At 42.9% G+C, this 21,072-nt stretch overlaps 1 protein-coding gene and 1 long non-coding RNA gene across 2 annotated transcripts in view; both read left to right on the top strand.

The window, feature by feature from the left end:
- Positions 1–4,023: 4,023 nt before the first annotated feature.
- On the top strand, positions 4,024–5,051 carry LOC146551354 (uncharacterized). Its single transcript, XR_014890261.1, has 2 exons — positions 4,024–4,371; positions 4,443–5,051. It is a non-coding gene; the product is annotated as an uncharacterized LOC146551354 (long non-coding RNA).
- Positions 5,052–7,150: 2,099 nt separating this feature from the next.
- The window catches only part of LOC146551355 (rhamnose-binding lectin-like), a 28,577-nt gene continuing 14,655 nt past the window's right edge, over positions 7,151–21,072 (top strand). Inside the window, exons 1-8 of the mRNA XM_085261028.1 lie at positions 7,151–7,261; positions 7,782–7,814; positions 7,893–7,952; positions 11,345–11,480; positions 11,728–11,837; positions 12,629–12,673; positions 12,949–13,081; positions 13,191–13,294. Coding sequence (XP_085117154.1) covers positions 7,231–7,261; positions 7,782–7,814; positions 7,893–7,952; positions 11,345–11,480; positions 11,728–11,837; positions 12,629–12,673; positions 12,949–13,081; positions 13,191–13,294 — 652 coding nt within the window. The 5' untranslated portion in view covers positions 7,151–7,230. The remainder of the gene's footprint in view (positions 7,262–7,781; positions 7,815–7,892; positions 7,953–11,344; positions 11,481–11,727; positions 11,838–12,628; positions 12,674–12,948; positions 13,082–13,190; positions 13,295–21,072) is intronic.

Consider the following 21,072-nt stretch of genomic DNA (forward strand, 5'->3'; position numbering starts at 1 on the left):
TGACTGAAACCAGCCCACTGAGGAACAATGGGCTGGGGGGTCAGTTCCTTAATCTTAATTATGCAAATTCTCATGACCACTGATCAATAACCATGAGTCCCATTCACAGAGAGCTGAGGAATGGCTGCAATCACAGCATGTAAGATGGTGACAGATGTACCCTTAGGCCCCTCCTCCATTCAGAGATGGTCTTTCCCTTTTCACGTAAATGGCCTCCTTGACTCCGCCCTCAAACCAGCGTTCCTCCCTGTCCAGGATGTGAACATCATAGCCAGTGGTGTAATGTGATTATTTTGTTCCAGTTAAAAGACGCGCTGCAGCAGTTTGCACCACCTGCAGACATCTAAAGGATGCATCACTAACCCCACAGTAAAGTGCGTTACAGTAATCCAGCCTAGATGTAACAAAGGCAGGATTACAGTCTCAAAAAGCTGCTTTGATAAGATGGGCTTTATTTTGGCTGTCACAGATGAAAGAAGCTTGATGTCAGGTTTATATAGTGGATTGTCATTTATGCTTAGAAATATCTTCTCATATATGCTCAGAGTTTTATAATCAATGTCATGTTGGTCATGCACACCCACACCCTGGGGGGTTGAAGAGTTGAAGTCAAACTGTCAACACAAATAAGTTTATTGACAAAAGTTGGAAAGATGAAGAGAATAAATGTGTCATTGAAATCTGCTGTTTAGAAAGAGTTTCCAAAGAATCCAGGTGTGAATGAAAGCAGCAGCTTTCTCCTGTTTGCTTTTCATTTCTGTTTCATGTTTTGAGGTGAATTCAACTTGATATCAAACACACAGTCTGACACTGAGCTTTCTTTCTGTCTCTTTCAGTGCTGGCAGCAACCTGTTCCAGAGGTGTGGACTCGAGTCATTAATTTTATGACTTTAGACTTGACTTGAAAAAATGTTCTAAGACTTGTGACTTGACTTGGACTTTTACACCAATGACCTGGGACTTGAATTGGACTTGAACCGGTTTACTTGAAAAGACTTGATATTTTACCCCAAATATAAAATTTAACATGCATATTATATAGAGATTGAAAATGTGACGTCATTCACGGGTAGAACCGCAAAGGATTCTGGGAACTCGTGGCAAGCGGTACTAGCGCACGCAGGCTTTCAATTAAAATCAGTTAAACAGCGATAAAAAGAAACACAAAAATGGCAAGAAGCTGTTGTATTATTAACTGCAATAGCCGGTCGCATGACAGCCACGGGAAGCCGACGGGTAAAGAGATCGGTTGTTATCGGATTACGTCGTTGAGGAGAAATTGTTCGAGCCATGTTTCCGAAGTAACAAAGACGTGACGGGTGGCCTGGATTGCAGCCATTCAAAGATCAAATATAACGTCCCAGAACCCTCCAGCTCACAGGTTAGTCTGCTCCAAGCATTTACATGAAGGTCAGTGTTTTTTAGTAGTTAATACGTCATTTTTCATAACATAATTGGTGATATAGGTTACAAGCAAGTCTGGCGCTGAACAGAAATTGTGGCGCTATGCTCCTTTAATTATTGTGCATAAATAGTGAATTGTCCTGACACAATATTGCGTTTCGCTTCTGTTATTATGGTACATTGACAAAAACATATACTTTTATTCACAGGATAAAACAGGTTTTTTGTATCACTAATTGCCCAGTACGATTACAGCATACAGTATTATTGTCACTGCTACATTTCTGTGATGCGTACCAGAAATTATTTCCACTACTAATTAATTACCGTTGAGCTCAAAGGTCCTATTAATAAACGGTTAAGGAATGTGTATTTATGACGACGATTTGTGAGACTGGTAAACTTATGATACGTACGATGGTCTTTACTTTCTACACGGTGCATTTCAAGGTCCTGTACCCATCCGTCGGTAAACTGTACCTGGGCTTGTTGCAGTGACCTGAAGTTACTAAACTTCATGAGTGTATGCACTCACTCCAAGAACTGTATGATTATAAATATGCATATAAATATGCTACGATGAGATAGCTGACTTCATCTAACTAGCAAATGTTGTCCAGGCTACGTTGGTGATACAGTTTTTTTTAATGTGTATGATATTTTTGTCATGCGATTTTAAAGCTGGTCCTACAACCGCATCCAAGAATAACATGCAGCTTATCTCAGAACTGTCGGTGAAAATTATTCTTGGAGCTAGGTTTAATTGAGCTGCATTTTAAAGAGGTGCAATTTCACAATTTGTGTATATTTTCTAAGTTCACTATTTTGTCATGTGTTGAGAAAAACACAGATTTTAAAATTACATGGTCTAATATTTACATTTAGCATAACTGCAACATTATTTTTTCTTTTTTTTTTTTTAAAGACTCGAAAGGACTTGAAATTCAAAGTTTCAGACTTGTGACTTTACTCGGACTTTTACACCAGTGACTTGAGACTCGACTCTGACTTGCCTGACATTACTTGAGACTTGACTTGAGACTTGAGGATAAAGACTTGAGACTTACTTGAGACTTGCAAAACAATGACTTGGTCCCACCTCTGACCTGTTCACTCATCACTTCAGGTAAATGCTGTTTTACTGCTTCTTATATTTCTCAGCCTTGCTGTTAACTTTATACTTCCATCATGCTAATCATGCTAATGCCTCGTTACTCCCTGGTGTATTTAAGCCCTGTGTTTTCCTCTGTCTGTTGTTGTCTTACACCCTCTGTGTTTCCAGCCATTTTCTAGTCGCGGTTCCTGGTTTGCTCCCCTCTTGTCTTTTTAGTGCTCGTTTATTTTGAGTTATTGCCATGTTTATAAAAATTACATTTTCATTTGGAAAAATGTTTAACATGTGGTCATTTTTCATACATGTATTATGAAATACGCAACAACTACATACTAGTTTGTTTGTTTTTTTAGACTTAGACTACCAGTGGCTCAAGAGTTGGCATTTTGTATTGTAATCGGAAGGTTGCCGGTTCGAGCCCCGGCACCGACAGTCTCGGTTGCCTACTGGTGGTGGTCAGAGGTGGCGCCAGTGTCCGGCAGCCTCGCCTCTGTCAGTGCGCCCCAGGGTGGCTGTGGCTACAATGTAGCATCACCAGTGTGTGAATGGGTGGATGACTGGATATGTAAAGCGCTTTGGGGTCCTCAGGGACGAGTAAAGTGCTATATAAATACAGGCCATTTATAATGTTAAGTACAATTTTGATTGCGTTCCGTTTACAATATTAAGTAAATGGAACAACATTTTGGATTACCTGACCGTCTATATTTCAGTTACATGACCAAGCATGTCAGTGTTACTTACTCAATTTTTTCACGTTTGTGTAAAACTACAATTGATTAAGTATATTGAACAGATTTGACTGGTTTCCAACCTACTCAATATTTTTAAGTGTAAAAGTGTTGCCTCAAACATTTTAAGTAAATGTCAGTTTTAGTTTTTGGAGTGCGCATCCACATTTTTATCGATATCTGCAGGTCAGGCATTGCATCCAATCACAGTTTAAAGACTTGCAACTCTTCTGTCGGAGCATGGCCTCTATGAAATACTCAAGAGCCAATCTGATTCCATGTAAAAACTGTACACTTTCTTGGTGATTCTATGGTGGTGTATACTGCTGGGATTAGGCAGGCTTGGGAGAAAGAGTTGGGGAGGAAGGTGCCTGAATGTATGTGGAGTAAGTGTCTGTCTAAAATCCATTCTTGCTCTATAAACAGCAGTTAATTCAATTTAAAACCCTCCACCGGTTACACTATTCTAAGGTCAGACTGCACAAGATTTATCCGTTATCTTCCCAATGTGTGACAGGTGCAGATTGGCAGAAGCTACGTTGTTCCATGCCTTTTGGTCTTGTCCCTCATTAACAGACGTTGGTCTAAGATATTTGACTGGTCTTCCGAGGGATAAATGAAGCCCCTACAGCGTGAACCTGAACTTGTAATTTTTGGATGTTCTCAGACATCAGAGCTACTCCCGGTTACAGTGCAGTGGCCGTTAGAATTAGGTTTGATTGCCGCCAACAGGCTAATCCTGAGGGGATGGAAGTCACCCACTCCTCCTTCCTTTCAGTTAAGGGTAAAAGATATGATGTCCATAATACAAATGGAAAAGTTCAGCAAAGACTCAAAGGATTCTCCTCTGAATGTGTGGAACCTCTTCTTGGAACAATTTGCGAAGGCCAGATTTGTAAACTCTCATCGACTCCAGCATTTGGTTTTCTACCCTGTGGTGTTTTGTGAAGTGCATGTTTGTCAGGGTCTGGGTGGGTACCTGCAGGTCTCCAACAGCGGCCCCTCCTCCTTAGGCGGAGTTCGGTTGCTCCTCCCTGGCTGACCACCTGTGAGCAATTATTCCGGCAGTATATCAGACCTGCGCTCTCAACCATTCATCGCCTGAGTATCTGCTATCTCCATGTTAGTCAAGTGGAGCATCATAACTCTGTCCAGAATCCGTGGATTTACTTACTTGTTCTTCTTGTTCTCAGAGGTAGCACCTGGAGTGGAGGTCTTGTCTCCCTCACTCCCGCCTTCCTGGACCTGGGCCGCTTGCTGCTGATACGACGTGGCCTGCCGGCCCACCACTCACTTGCCTGCCTCCCCACGTCTCGACCGCTTCCGGGCCTTCCGCCCCACCTGTCCCCTCCACCTGAAACCCAGTAAGGCAACTCAAATCAACTGTGGAGGATCGTTGATTGTCTGCTGGATCCCACTGACCGTGATCTCCTCTTATTCCAGTGCCCCGGCCCCTACCTAGTCCTGTTTCCACCTCCCCGCTGCCTCTGCTGTTCAGCCGTCTCCTAGAGGTGTCTAGGTCACCCTCCGTTATCTTAGATTATCCTACGCGCCACTAGTGCGGTGGCGTCGTTTTGTTTTTTTGCTTGTGTTTGCCTGTGGGCGGAAATAAATCCTTTGTTCCCTTATCGTCTCGCTTCCGGGTTGGTTTCTGCACCTGTGTCCATCTCTGTTCCCTCGTGCCGCTGGGCCGTGACAATGTTTATTTGAATGAATTGTTTTTCCTGTAATGCATCTGAGCCTGTTTGTTTTTGTTTTATATTTTGATAATCTAAAATAAAATGATCAAAAAAAGAACACAACACTTTGTGGTGTTGCACACATCTTGTTCACAGTTTGCCGACTATCCTGCTTTGTTTCTGTCAGAGAACTGAAGCCAAGTGGCCTCATTTTATTTACTGATCTTTTGTTTTTTGTTTTTTGAAATTGTACTTTTACAATGACCAATATTGTTTTATCATTGAAGCCTACAAAGGGTAACTGTCATGGTCCTGGGTCGTTTAAGTTCCCTGTGTTTTCTGTCATATTTTGCATTATGTTGAGGACTCCAGGTTTCCTAGGTTGTTCTGTACAGTGTTGTTGCCTTCTGTGTCTCCCACTGTGTGGCTGTCTATATAGTGATGTGAGTTACTGTGCTTTGCTCCCACTCCTTGTGTTCCATGATTTCCTCTTCCCTTCATGTTCTCCCTCTCTCTCTCCAGGCTGTCTCACTGCACTTCCTGCAGTTGTGTGTCCTCCCCGTGCTGTCAAGTGTAATTGTCCTCAGCTGTGTTCCTTGTGTGCTTCAACTTCCTCATTACCTGCTGTGTATTTATGTCAGAGTCTCCCTCTGCTCCATGTCGCATCGTCCCTCATGCTGTGTGTTTCTTTGTTAAGGTTAGTTTATATTTTCCAGTTTACTTTAGTTCTGTATCATTTCCGTGTGTCAGCAATGAAGCTGCATTTTGAGTTATTCCCGTGTGTTGTGAGTTCTGCACTTTGGGTCCTCTTCCTGCCTGCACACAGCCGAAACATGACAGTAACAGGACAAGAATACGTAAAAGATTGCCTGCCTCCAACAACAGGTCACCGATCAAAGAAAGAAAGACAGAGCAAAAATGTGGTGCCGCCTGAGGATAGCGAGGAAAGCAAATGAACATGAAACGTAACACACATACTGCCTGTAGGAAGGCGTTTGAAGGAAACCTGCACATGAAAGAAAATGTTTCTAGACTAAAAAGCTGCAACATTTTTACATTTGCTGAAGTGAATGCAGGCACAGAGAGCGTAAATATATGCAGGACCGGTCTATATAAACCTGTTCTGTCCGTGTGGAGCCTGGACTGCTGTTGGCATGCTGTGTAGCAGGAGGTTTCTCCTGCAACAATGTAAGGGATGTAGACCAGCATGATCTGATCATCACACAACACACCAAACCCTAACCCCCAACTCCACCCCTAACCTAATCACATCCTAAACTTCACAACACTAACCCCCTAAGACATAGGTGTCAAACTCTGGCCCACGGGCCAAATTTGGCTCGCAGCCTAATTACATTTGGCCCGCAAAGCCATACAAAATTACTATTAGAGCCGACCTGCCAGTATCATACAGTGCATGTACTGCTAATACTACAATTCCCAGAATGCTCTGTTGGTGTTTTGGCACGTCAGTCATGACAGGACCATTAGCACCCTCTCCTCTGTTGACCATAGTCATAGCAACCACGCAAATACTGCCATGCTACCTATCCCAAAATGGAAAAAAGAAGGGCAGAAAACAGGAGCTTTCTGGACAGGTGGGAGAATATGATGGAAATTTGATAAATGATCAAATTTAATTCAGAAGGCTGCAAATACATTTTTTATTTAAGAAATGAATTCCACTGATGTGTTATTTAATTAATTATTTGATTTCAGCAAAACTTGTTTGAGTCCATAAGAAAAGATTCCTTGTTATATTTGGAGGAAGATGTTTTTTCAATGAATATTAATGTTAGCCCGCGACTTTGATCCAGTTTTGAATTTTGGCCCACTGTGTATTTGAGTTTGACAGCCCTGCCCTAAGACGTTTGGAAATAAAAACAAATCTCTGGCAGAACCAGGCTCAGGGACGGGCGGCCGCATGTGACGGTTTGCCAAGTAAACATTTACTGGCATAGCGTCTGTTCCTGCGCGTCCTCAAAGTCCTAAAGTCCGTCTACAAGCACGTTTAAAGCTCACTCACATGAACACCGACATTCTTTGAAAACAACTTTTAAGTGTATGATGAATTCTGGTCTCCTTCCTTTGGAGAGCCTTGGAGCACACACTGGACGTTGTTCTGTTTTGCACCCACTAATCAAAAGATTCTTGCTTTAAATTGAGTTTCCAGTTAATGCGTCTGGGTAGGATCCAACAGGGTCAAACTACTGTTTAAAATAAAGTTCCTTATCAAACTGAATAAATAGAGGTGTGTTTGAGTCAGGTACCAACAGTACCAGTACTCACCAGCACTGGCACCATGCTCTGTGTAAGGCTCAGCTGCACACTGTGTGAGTACACGAATGATTTTCTATATTTATGTTTAATGACTGAATTCTAAAATGTTTGTTTCCGTCTGAATATTATTTTATATGTATGTGGGTTTTCTGTTGGATGAGTCCAGATGTATCACTTGTTGACAGCTCTGCGAGGCTGTAAGCAGCGATCTCTGAGCTGAATGTAAATGCTGAGCACATTTTGTGGTTAACATGAAAGGCGACAGACACTTGGATGAGGCTGTGATTTTATGACACATGTGACACTCGCTGCTAAAGGTGTGACTTAGATACCTCACAGAAAAGTATGTTCAAAGCTGGTAGTAGATAACAATGTGAGGGTGAAGCAACATTATTGTGAAAATAATTTTATTTCAGTTACAGACGCAGGAAAATAGGTAAAACATCAAAGCCTTAATATTAATATACACCACGCATGTTTGAGAAGTTCTGCTTTTTCAAAAAGATGATCAAATCATTTTCGTTTAAATCTTTTCTCTTGCTCAATGAATAAAACACTGATGTTTGTTTTCAGTGCTGGCAGCGACCTGTTTGCTCAGCGGAGCAGGTAAACAGCATCTAGTGCAAGATCCAGTTTATCATTACACAGCTCACCTCATGTCACATTTTCATATCTGTTCTTCAGATGCTTCCATGGAGAAAGCCGTCAGCTGTCACATGGGCGGTGTCCAGAGGCTGAGCTGTGGTACGATGCATGTTTACATCTGCACAACCAAAGCGACTCGGCGGGGATGTGAAAAATCGGCTTGTACATTTCACTCAGCCAATGAAACTCTTGGAATTCATGAATTGAGAAAAAATATTTTGGTTTGATTTTTACATTTTTTCATCTGAAGGTTCATCGTCCTAAATTGGAGACATTTTTTAAACAAATACATAAATTGGGCCTGTTCTACACTGGGGCAAGAGGGGGCAATGCCCCCTTAAACAAACTTCCTGCCCCCTTAAGTCAAACTTTTGGAAGTTGAGAAAAAAAAACAGATTCTCCACAAACTGATTTTGGACAAGATTTACTGCAGTAGCTGAAAAGATCTGCTGGAAAATGTACAAATGAGATGATAGGGTTTAAGTCTTGTTTGCTTTCCCTCTGTGTTCTCTTTGTGTGCAGGCTCACACACTCACCCTCCCCCCACCTAAACATCCAATCACTTTAAGTATGCAAATGATCCGGTGTCAGGTTTCTCAGCAGTGTTGCCAATTTAGCGACTTTGTTGCTATATTTAGCAAGCTGTCCGACGCCCTTAACTACTTTTTATCTAAAACAACTTCTAAAAGTAGCAACTTCTCACTACTTTTAGGACAGCCAATAGTGATTTTTCTTACTGAGGAGTTGGCAACACTGTTTCTCAGTAGGCAGGACAGAGCAGCTAATCTGTGTGTGGTGTAACCAGAGGTGGGTAGTAACGAGTTACATTTACTCCATTACATTTAATGAAAAAAATGTACTTTTAAAGTACCTTTTTACTTTTACTTGAGTACATTTGTGAAGAAAAACTGTACTTTTACTCCGCTACATTTGCAAAATTAGACTCGTTACTTTAAAAAAAATAATTAGTTTAACACATTAGATAACATGCCACCAGTGGAGTTTCCACTGACTTTTTTACCAATCAGATATGGCCATGCAGTCACATGACCAGTTTGAAACTGACCCCCTTAGCGACTTTTTTCTAAAAAGCGACTAGCGACAAATCTGGCACCTTTTTCTGGTATTATTGGAGACTTATTTATGAAATGAAAACGCATATCACTCTCAACAAGCAGCGGTGCTGCCGTGGGCACCTCACCCGTGCCAAAGTGCTCACAGGCGGAGGATAGTCCTCCCCCGGCTGCTATAAGGGCAGGAGACGTTCCTACCTACCTATGCGTCCAAACACACACACACACAAAGTAAATCCACCAGAGTGCCAATTTCGGGTCACTTTTGCCGGTCCAAGCCCGGGACCCACCTCTGGGTGTAACAACCCTTTTGGGTTATAGCACCACTAGGGGGGGTTGCCCTACTATTGTAATAGCTGTGGGAGTCTCCTAGTGGGTGTGTGTTGTTAGCTCGTGTTCCATTCGAAAAAGAAAACCTTACCGTTGTGACAGCCTGGCGCCGGCGTTACCAATCTGTGCGCATGTATGCATGGACGAGTACAGCCGTGGAGACCTGGCTCAGAAGGTGTAATGTTGCTGACAGTGAATAAAGGTCTGTTATTGGATTTAACCGACTAGCTTCGGGTTTTTAACCCCCACACCACACGCTCGCTCGACCTGCTAGCCGCTCCTTCCTCGCCATACTGCTGTTACAGTGGGTTACAGTGACTGTAACTGACAGTGTATTTGAACTCTTTCATGCACAGTGGTCACCAGAGATGGGCAGTAACGCGTTACTTGTAACGCGTTACTGTAATCTGATTACTTTTTTCAAGTAACGAGTAAAGTAAGGGATTACTATTGCAAAATCGGTAATTAGATTACTGTTACTTTCCCGTAGGAACGCTGCGTTACTGCGTTACTAAAACCGTGATTTTTTTTGCGAGAATGTCTCATGACAGTGACGTAAGTGAGTGCGACGTTGGTGACAGCAGCTGTGTGCAGATCAACAATGGATCATATATCGAGTGCAGAGAGAGTATGAGCGTGCAGCGTTTAAAGTGTGGAAGTACTGACCTTACTTTGAGTTTGATTCCATAAAAAGTGACAAAAACATTAGTGTCCGCTGTGCGTGGGAAGAAAACTTCTTTTTACAGCGAAAAAAACCCCTAAACTTCCAACAAGCACCGAGTAGCTACGACGTGATGGGAAACTCACAGAGACACTCGCGCAGATTCTTCAACTGACCGCTGCACACCTGCACCAGGGTAAACCTCCGCCTACCCTGCTCCTGCTTTACAGGTGAAAATAGAGCAAAAGGACCGCTGAGTCTTTGACTTTATTTATTTTCTGCTGTGTTTAACTTGCATCTGTTTGAAAGACTGAGTGTAAACACAAAAAATATTTTATTTTATGTGCTGGAATGTGTAGAAAATAGGTTTAAATGTTAAACTAATTTATTCAAGTCAGAGAATGTTGCATATAATTAAATGTTTTGCTTGATGCATAAAGTTAAAAGATTAAAACTGATAAAACAAGTTAAAAAAAGAGACTTTTCCATTTGATTACATTTTGTATGATGGATTATGTAGAAAAAGTAGAATTGGGCTGAAAGATCTATCACTTTATCACCTCTTCAGGTTGTAAATCGTGTTTTTAAAAAGTAACTAAGTAACTAAGTAACTAAGTAATTAATTACTTTTGAAAATAAGTAATCAGTAAAGTAACGGGATTACTTTTTGGGGGGAGTAATCAGTAATTAATTACTGATTACTTTTTTCAAGTAACTTGACCAACACTGGTGGTCACTACAGCTATTCATAGGTTGTTTTCTTGTATTTGTGTCAGTGTTGATGGTATACTTGCACATAAACCACTACATTGGTGTCACTCCACACCCTGCCACCCAAAGGTCGTGTAATGTCACTATAGATGTATGACATGTTTCATTGTAATTATTGTTATTTAATCCTGTCATCCATGAATTATGAGTATAAGTGTTTTTATTCATCTTTTACTGCCCAAAGACGAATAAAAATACTTAAGAAAGAAACTCCGGATTGAGGTAGTCATAATTCATGCATGAAAGGTTTAATGTTCGTCACTGTATTTGTTAGAAACAGTTTTGTAATTTTCCTTTAATTTAATTTATTCATTCGTTTATATATGATCATGTATAAACTACATCATCAACTCAGTCAATAAATATACTTAGATGTATCTCATAAATGAAATAACAGTGTAGTAATTATTTTAGTAAACCTTTTACAGTTAATGAAAATGTAGTGCAAAATAAAATACCTACGATTATTATTGTTATTATTGTTATTCAAGTTCTAACCTCTCAGCTGCTTGCAGTGATGTGTTACTGTAGGGTCTTTAACTTACAAAATAAAGCGCCTTGAGACAACGATGCAGGAATAAAAATCGCAGTGAACTCTGATTTTTACGCTGCTTTTAAATGAAATGCTCTCGTTTCTGATCCACTCGATGTGACAGAAAATGGAGTGATCAGTGTGGTAGCAGCTCTGTACGGACGTGCAGACAGAGAGACCTGCAGTGAGGGCAGACCTCAACAACAGCTTAACAACACTGAGTGCTCTCAGCAGGGAACCGTGGACGTCCTCAGGAGGAGGTACAAGAGAAAGGATCCTAAACTTCTGTTGTGAATGTGGCAGCTTACAGTCAGCTACATGTGAGCGTCCATGAGCTATAATTATTCTCTATGGGCTAACCGAGCCTTTGCTGTTCATCTTTCAATTACAGCCGCTACATGAGCAAAGAAAGTAAAGAAATATGTGTAAATATGTTTTGGAAAAAGCAGCACAGTTAAACAATAACCAACATCCAGCACTGCTTTTTTATGTATGTGTTTCCTTCAGGTGTGATGGGAAGAAAGTGTGTGAACTGAGCGTGACTGACGTCGAAAGTCCTGACCCTTGTGTCGACACCTACAAATATCTGGAGACCAGCTACACCTGCTTACCTGCAAGTCAGTATCACATGACCATGAAACTATGAAGGAAGCAGAGCTCAGAAAGAAGGTCAGAGAGTTTGTGACTGATTTATGTGAGCATGCTAACGCTAAGTCAAGTCAGTCAACACATTTAAACACAGCAGATGTTCAACAAATCATCAAAACCAAGTAATACGTTGATAATAATGACTTTTTCATTATAATTTAGTAAAACATAAAATCTGCTTTGATGACATTATGTGAAAGCTCATGAAAACATTTTGAGCTGGGATGTGAACACTGTTCCTGAGGTAGATGATGTCATCTGAGGAGGGAGCCAGTGAGTGAGAACGCACCAATCAGATGAATCATGAGAAGACCCTGATTAACAAACCCAAGTGAGCAGCAGGAGACAGAGCATGTGGAACATCTGCTAGAGAACATGAAGTTCATGTAGGCGGGTATATGTGAGCAACAATATTTCTGATCCGGTACTTCACAAATATGATTACACTTCTGTGCACGCAGACGTTCAGGATCCTTTCATTCATGCAGCAAACATTTAGGTTATTAACAGAAAGAAAGAGTTCATCTTTCTGAAGAAAAGTGGGTAACAACTGCTTTGATCTGTGAGTCAGACTGAAGAGAGGTACAAACATGACACCAAGATATTTTCCCCCTGAGGGTTAAGAAGGGACGGTGGAAAGCAAGGAATCTCTAAACTTCCAGCTTCATTTACATTGAGGCTGCCAAACAGCAGCTTCAACATGTCGCTGAGAGCCAATGTTCTTCAATGCTTTCATATCTAATCTGACCTGCTTCCACAGGTCACCTGGTCACATGCGAGCACTCGTTTGCACACCTGCACTGTGGTAAGAGTCATTATCTCTGTTGTGTCTCAGCTCTGATCATTTTCAGGTGAAGATTTTCTACTTTTATTGCAGTTCTTTTTGTTTTTATTTTATTTACATTTTAATTTCTTATTAGTGTTTATTAAGTCAATCCATCTGTTACTGTCAATGTGTTATTTTGTTATGTTCATGAATTCGACCCGTGTTAAATGATTTATATGACTTGAATCAAATTTAAATTTGATTAAACTGAAAAAACGTTGCTGGGTTGTTTTCTGCTCGTCTTCTCTCGTCAGATGAAGGGCAGGCTATCCTCGTGTACGGGGCTCACTATGGACGCCACGATCAGACCACATGCTCCTACAGAATTCTGGCCTCTGAGGTCCAAAATGTTTACTGCTCCCGTCCCACCAGCAAAGTCGCTGAGAGGTACCGTTTTCCTCCTGTTACTGCTTTAAACTGTGGCTGCAGGTATTACTTTCATATTTCTCAGTGCACATCAATGCCTGCGCTCACTCACATTGCTCTGCATCTCCAGCTGCGACGGGAAGAGCAGCTGCACCATCAGAGCGAGTAACTCGGTGTTTGGAGACCCCTGTGTTGGCACATACAAATACCTCGAGGTGGCTTACATCTGCCAGTGTAAGCAGCCTAAATGATCACGTTGATGTTCTCACACTACAAAGACTGACATGATCTGACGTGGAGATGTTGTCTGTTCTTTTGCAGATCTAACATGAACGGATTAAAATGCAGTTTTATGACAATTTATTGGGAGTTGATCAGCAAAACCATTTCATGGGTCTCTCAGTAGCTTCAGTGCTTTTGATGACTTTTCCTATGATGCAGTAAATCAGTGAAGCTGAGTCAGTTTCAAACACCTGTGATTGTTTTTTTCCTGTCCAGGATTAGATGGAGATTATCTGACTGTTTTAAAAATTACAAAAATAAACATCTATCAAATAATTATATGTTTTTGCTTTTTTATTTATAAAAAACAACATTGGTCTCTGTATTTGTAATGTGAAATGGAAATAAACCTGCCTGCCAGTGTCTGGCTTTGGCTGATGTGACCACGACATTAAAGCTCCGTCCTGGTGTCAAACATCTGTTTTATTATCACTGAATAAAGGATGTTCCTTCAGATCATGGCATCAAAGACAAATCTTGTCTGGACTGTGCAAAACAGCAACATTCACATATGATAAATGATCATTTTAAACTAAAAACGTTATCCTACAGTCGGCATTAGGGTGAAGAGAGGATGATGATAGGCAGAGCTGGCACACCTAAATGTGGCGTGAGGACCTGACAGAGGCTTCGGTCTGTGAGGTCTTCATCTCCCACCTCCAGCAGAGCTTCACCACTCAGAGGCTGGACTATGCTCTGCACCTCCAGCACTGAGCTGCAGCTGCAGCGTGGTTGGTGCCATCAAGGTGACACATTCCCCACATCAAGCTGAGCATACATCCAAAACCTTCCAAGCAGGTCAAGTTGCATGTCTGTTTTTATCTTCTGGTTTCTCTCGAGGATACACACCTTTCCATCAGATATGTTTCTCTCGGTGTGTGTCTGTGTGTGTGTGCCCTGCGGGCTTTATCTAAGGTCAAATTCTATTGTCTGTTTCAGTTTGTTGCACATCATGAGGGAAGGTTTCTGATTGGCTGCTTGCCTGGTGTGCAGATAGATTCTTAGAGAAACAGTACAAATAGACCAGGTTCCTGTGCTCCACCATCAGCTCTGCTCTAACAGCATGCAGTGCTCCGGACTCAGCAGCACACTGTGTGAGTACAGGAAAGGCTTTGCACACTAAAAGTTGCTCCTTTAATGTGTCATTTACATGACTTTGTTGTCTTTTACCAGTAAGTTGTGTATCCAGTTTTTCTCTGTTTGTTATTCATTTTCATTTCATGTGTTAAAGTCCATGTGGAACACTGTTAACTTACAGTAACACAGAAGACAAACGAGTAAATCAGCTGTAGGTCGCACGCCGGCTAACACCCAGGTTTCTCTTTTTATGTTTCAGTGCTCGCAGCAACGTGTGTACTCATGACTTCAGGTAATCACTGAATGTTTGATACGTTTTATGCTAACGTCCTTTTAACCTCTTACTCTAGCACGTAGATGAGTTAGTGAAACCCGATCGGCTCTGATTGTGTCTGTGATACGACATCCGTCCTCTTTACTGCACGAGCCTGTAACCATCGCCTTCCTTACGTCGGCCTATCCAGTTTCTTCTTTTCTCTCAGAATAAACAATATTTTTCTGGCTCTAACACGCCTTCATACTCAAAGAGATAGCCTAGATTTGCATAGCAGTTTTGCTTCATGCCTGTACACTATAGTGCTATTTGATTTTACTACACCACTCACTACAAGAGCCTCCGATAAGTTTTCAGTCCCACCACCACTAAGGAAAAATCCCTCAGGTAAACTCTGGAAACTCTGACTCATTGAAGCACTGACTGAAAGCAGTTCAGTAACAGAGAACAGTGTCCTGTGAAACTGATGTTAAACTAGTGGTGGGAACACTTTTAGATAATTGGAATTATGGGGACTGGCCTTCGTTGTCCCGACCAGAACTTACGGCTGATTCGCTTCCATCATGCTCAGCCAGTCAGGTTACATATCGGACCCCAGGAACGACACTGTTCAACATTCTTACATTATCTGAATAGCATCACTTCATTATTGTGCATGAGTCACCCAGCAGGAGGCTTCAGTGACTGAAAACCAGTCAGACCTGTCGCGGCAGAGAGACCGGTGTGTTTGCGGTGTGGACCCAAAAGCAGACACGACAGAAAAACAAAGCAAAGTGAAACAAGGGTGGGACTAACCTAAGCTGGGAAAAACTAAACTATGACAACAACGATACAAAACCAGAACATAACTGTTGTGTATTTTGGGTTATAACAGGATCCGTAGTGGGCTTGCCCCGATGCATTAGGGGAAATGATGCTTTTCGGCTGTTGCTCGGGCTAGCTCCATGTTAAGTTGCTCCGTTATAATAAATACCGCAAGTTACGTCGTGGTCCGAGTATCATTGTTATACTAGTAACCCGGAGTGAAGATATAACAAAAGTGGCGACGAGGATGTCTGGACCGACGCTGCAGTCCGCTTTGGAGTTTTACATTTTTTTTTCCTGCTGATGCCTCGCGCTAACCTGGTGTTAGACGGCGCCGGAGGTAGGACGACGCTACCGGTGTGCGAAGGTGGATGCCGTTTTTTTTTTCTCCTCAGCGAAACGGGGAGGAATGTACAGCGGACAGGACGACGAGGGCAGACTCCGTAAGTGACGTTAACCAAAACATAAACGGATAAAAGAGACGTTACGAAAAGGAACAGTTGTGAGGGGAAGAGTGCCATTCAACCAGGAGCCGAGTAATGGCTGGAGTTACTGGCCCTATCGGTCCCTTCGACGAAAGCACGGAGCAATGGAGCTCATATACGGAGCGTTTTGGATATTTCGTTGCGGCTAACGACATACAGGATGCTAAACTGGTGCCCATTTTTTTGAGTGTGATAGGCCCAAAGACTTTTACCCTGCTAAGGAGCCTGCTACAGCCAGCAAAGCCAGGCAGTAAAAGTTTCACAGAGATCGTGGACACACTGACCAAACACTTCTCGCCCAAGCCCCTCGTGATCGCTGAACGGTTCAAGTTTCACAAGCGAAACCAAGAAGAGGGTGAGTCTGTCACAATGTTCGTTGCATCGTTACGCAAATTAGCTGAACACTGTGAGTTTAAAGATGTTTTAAATGACACATTAAGAGACAGACTCGTGTGTGGTTTAAGAAATGAAGCTGCACAGAAGAAATTGCTCACGGAAAGTGATTTGACTCTTGAGAAGGCAATTAATATCAGTGTGACCATGGAAATGGCATCAAAAGAAGCCCATGCGCTACATGCTACAGACAGAGTACACAAACTAGACAATGGTAAAGCAAATGCACAGGGACCATGCTTCCGCTGTGGCAAGTTAGGACACCTTGCTAGTGATTGCTGGTGCAAAGAAATGGATTGCAACAACTGTGGAAAAAAAGGTCATGTAGCACGGGCATGCAGGAACAAAAGGTGCAAGGATAAGGGCTCAAAGCCTGGGAATAAAAGAGGCACTGCAAGATTCAAAAAAGAAAGACATGTTCACACAGTTAAGCTTCATGAGGATAGAGCAAATGACTCCTCAGATGAAGAAGTGTTGTCTGCAATAAATACTGTGCGAATACTGAAGGTGGATGAAACCTCAGATGGCTTTTGGGTCACGCCCAAACTGGAGGGACATGTTGTAAAAATGCAGATTGACACTGGGTCAAAAGCATCACTAGTGTCATATAATGTCTATAGGACATGTCTGAAGCACCTTCCACTCAAACCCTCCGACACAGTATTTAAAGGATATACTGGACATCGAGTGCCTATGAAAGGAATGGCAGAGGTGACTGTTCAATACAATGGCCAAACTGCTAAGCTGCCTGTGTATGTTACGCAGAAGAACTGCCCTGCTATAATGGGACGTGTGTGGCTCAAAACAATCAGACTCAACTGGCAAGAGGTGAGAAAGCTGTCGCATGGTTCCTCTCAGCTACAGGCCATACTGGGAAAACACCAGGAGGTTTTTCGTGAGGAGCTGGGCAGCATGAAAAAAATTACAGTGAAGCTGCATCTCAAGCCTGACTCCAAGCCAGTCTTTATGAAGGCTAGACCTGTGCCGTACGCCATTCGGCCCAAGGTGGAGTCTAATTTAGACGCATTGGTCAAGAATGGTGTTCTGGAGCCGGTTACGACCAGCGAGTGGGCCACGCCCATCGTTCCAGTTCCCAAAAAGGACGGCGGAATCCGGATCTGCGGAGACTTCAAGGTATCCGTGAATCCTGTATTAACAGCAGAGCAGTATCCCCTTCCACTGATTGATGACTTATTTGCTGGTCTGAGTGGAGGACAAAAGTTCAGCAAAATAGATCTCAACCAAGCTTACCTGCAAATGCACGTTGAAGAGCAGTCACGTGACATGTTGACTATTAACACACATAAGGGACTTTTCATATTTTGCAGGTTGCCTTTTGGCATCACATCAGCTCCAGCATTGTTTCAACGAGCGATTGATCAAATCCTGAGCGGATTACCTGGTGTGCAATGCTATCTGGATGATATCCTGTGTACAGGAGCAGATGATGAAGAGCATCTGCGCAACTTGGATGCGACCCTTCAGAGGCTGAAGGAATACGGATTGAGAGTCCGTAAGGAGAAATGTGACTTTTTCCAGTCATCTGTGGAATATCTAGGGCACGTGATTGATGCAAATGGACTTCACACTGCACCTTCGAAGATCACAGCAATCGTGGATGCACCCCCACCACGAAATGTCAGTCAGTTAAAGTCTTTCTTAGGGCTGTTGAACTACTACGGACGGTTCATACCCAACTTGGCATCACTCCTGAAACCACTGCACAACCTGCTACGCAAGGAAGAAGCATGGGAGTGGACAGCAAGCTGCCAAGACGCCTTTCAAAAGGCAAAGGATTCACTGACTGCATCTGAGGTGCTAACCCACTTCAATCCCAAGTTCCCAATTCAGCTTGCTTGTGATGCTTCTCCCTATGGGGTGGGGGCAGTGATTTCCCACATTCTCCCAAATGGCGAAGAAAGGCCAATTGCATTCGCATCAAGGACATTAAACACAGCAGAGTCCAACTATGCTCAGCTGGAACGAGAGGCGCTGAGCATTGTATTCGGTGTTCGGAAATTCCACCAGTACCTGTACGGTAGGAAGTTTACACTGTTTACTGACCATAGGCCTCTCACAACCATCCTGGGACCCTATACAGGGATTCCATCTCTTGCTGCTTCACGTCTCCAGAGGTGGGCGTTGATATTGTCAGGACATTCTTATGACATCAAGTATCGCAAATCGGAGTCTCATTGCAATGCAGATGGGTTGTCCAGGTTACCCCTTCCTGTTAAAAAACCCGTCTCTGACACAGTAGAGATCCTCTACTTCAGGGAGGTAGAGACAGCACCTGTTTCGGCTGTGCAGGTGAAAAAGGCGTCCAGAAATGACCCTGTGTTGGCAGCAGTGCTGGACTGGATCATTAAGGGTCTGCCTGCAAGTAAGGGTGTAGACCTGAAGGCTTTCCTGGGAAAGTGGGCGGAGCTTTCTGTTCAGGCAGGATGTTTGCTGTGGGGGAGGAGAGTCATCATTCCCATGTCACTGCGACCAAAACTGTTGAAGCAACTGCATGCAGGACATAGTGGAATAGTGAGAATGAAGGAAATAGCGAGAAGCTATTTTTGGTGGCCAATGTGGAGCAGGGAAATTATTTTACTGCTATTGTTGAATAATTGTCATCAGTACCATTGCATTAATAATATAATCTGGAGTTTATATTGCATTCAGATGTTGAAATAGTGTGTGTCTTTCAGAAAGACTAAGTTGCAGGCTGACAGGAAGTTGCAGGTTTGCAGAGTGTGCCTTTTGCAGAACTGAAACCGAAAGCAGAGTCTAAGTGCAGGTTATTTTGAGGAGCATTTGAGGACGAGACACAGACAGTTAAGAGGTGACACAAAGAGCATGTGAGGTCAACACATACACACACATTAGTCAGATTCTTAGAGGAGAGATTAGTTATGTCTCGACAAGAAAGAGGAACAATTCACTTTAAGATAACGGAAAGTACCAGCCATGAAAATAGAAGATGATCTTCTAGGTGAAAAGTCATTCTGGTGTTGATCTGATCTATGTATAAAATGTATCTGTGACGCATGAAGGGGCGTCAGTAAATCAAACCCTGATGCTATAAAATATCTGTTCATGCTTTGATTAAGTCGAGGACTACTGGCTGTCTGCGTACAGAGTGTCTTCCCACATGTGTGTTCATTAAAATCATTGTTTGACCAAGAGCTTCTGGACCAAGAGTGGTTTGTACTCTCCTTCCTCAATTTTGAACCTTAACACCAAATATGGACAAACAGATCGAGGAGATTGCTAAGAACTGCTCTTCGTGTCAGATGGTCCGGAACAACCCACCACTTGCTCCTCTTCATCCCTGGGAGTTCCCACAGGAGCCATGGCATCGGGTACACATTGACTTTGCAGGTCCATACGAGGACAAAATGTTTCTTGTAGCTGTTGATGCACACAGTAAATGGCCTGAAGTGACCATCATGAAATCAGCCACCACTGAAAAGACCATAGAAGCTCTAGGAGAAATGTGCAGTAGGTTTGGATCTCCTACTCAGATAGTCTCTGACAATGGACCTCAACTGGTTTCACAGGAAATGGAGGCTTTCCTACAGGCTAATGGAGTGCAGCACATTACGTCAGCTCCATACCATCCTGCAACGAATGGTCTTGCAGAAAGGTTTGTTCAGACAATGAAACATGCACTGAAAACATCACAAGGCCAAGGAACACTGCATCAGAGACTGCACAAGTTTCTGCTTAACTACCGGAATAGTCCACATGCGACCACAAGGACATCTCCTGCCAACGCAATGTTCAAAAGAGATCTGCGCACTACCTTTGATCTTTTGAAACCCTCAACTGTGAAGGACGCTGTACAAAAACAACAAGAGAAACAAATCATGTACAGGGGTCAAAAGGTCAAGGGCAGAGTCTTCAGCACCGGCGAGTCAGTGCAGGCCAGGAACTACCGAGGAGTACACAAGTGGGTTCCTGCAACTGTCATTGCTCAAACTGGTCCAGTTTCATATACAGTTCAGGTGGCCGATGGAGTCTGGAGAAGACACGTGGATCAGCTACTCCGGTCCGCACCAGTGTCTGCAGAAGGGTCTTGCGGAGATCTTGAAAATGCACTCATCGACTCGTCAGCCCCTTCACACACACAAGTAGAGAACTCCACCACATCAGGAACAGTGGTTCCACCTGTAAAGGAGACTGTAAGAGAGACTGAGACATCTTCGGTGTCAGGAACAAAGGCTCCACAAGAGAGCACACAGACTGACGTTACCACAGACCGCCGATACCCCAATAGAGAGCGGCGGCCTCCTGTTCGTCTGAGTTATTAGATGGCACCTGACCCAAATGAACGGGGCAGAATAATCCCCATGGGTCATGGGGGAGGTTGAGGTAGTCCACCCTCACTCCCCAAGATAGCAATTAAAAGAGTTGGTGTTGTAACCTTACAGTTAATAAGAGGTGAAATGTTTGTGAGGCTATTACTGTCATGTGCCAGTGAAGACTGAAGTTTGTGAGTAGATCACCTGTTTATTTCATAGTACATCCTTTGTAAGAGGGGAGGAGATGTTGTGTATTTTGGGTTATAACAGGATCCGTAGTGGGCTTGCCCCGATGCATTAGGGGAAATGATGCTTTTCGGCTGTTGCTCGGGCTAGCTCCATGTTAAGTTGCTCCGTTATAATAAATACCGCAAGTTACGTCGTGGTCCGAGTATCATTGTTATA

Source organism: Mchenga conophoros, linkage group LG20, assembly GCF_057382185.1.
Source record: "Mchenga conophoros isolate Kocher_MC1m ecotype Shallow Benthic linkage group LG20, M_conophoros_male_GT1.1, whole genome shotgun sequence".
Taxonomy (NCBI): domain Eukaryota; kingdom Metazoa; phylum Chordata; class Actinopteri; order Cichliformes; family Cichlidae; genus Mchenga; species Mchenga conophoros.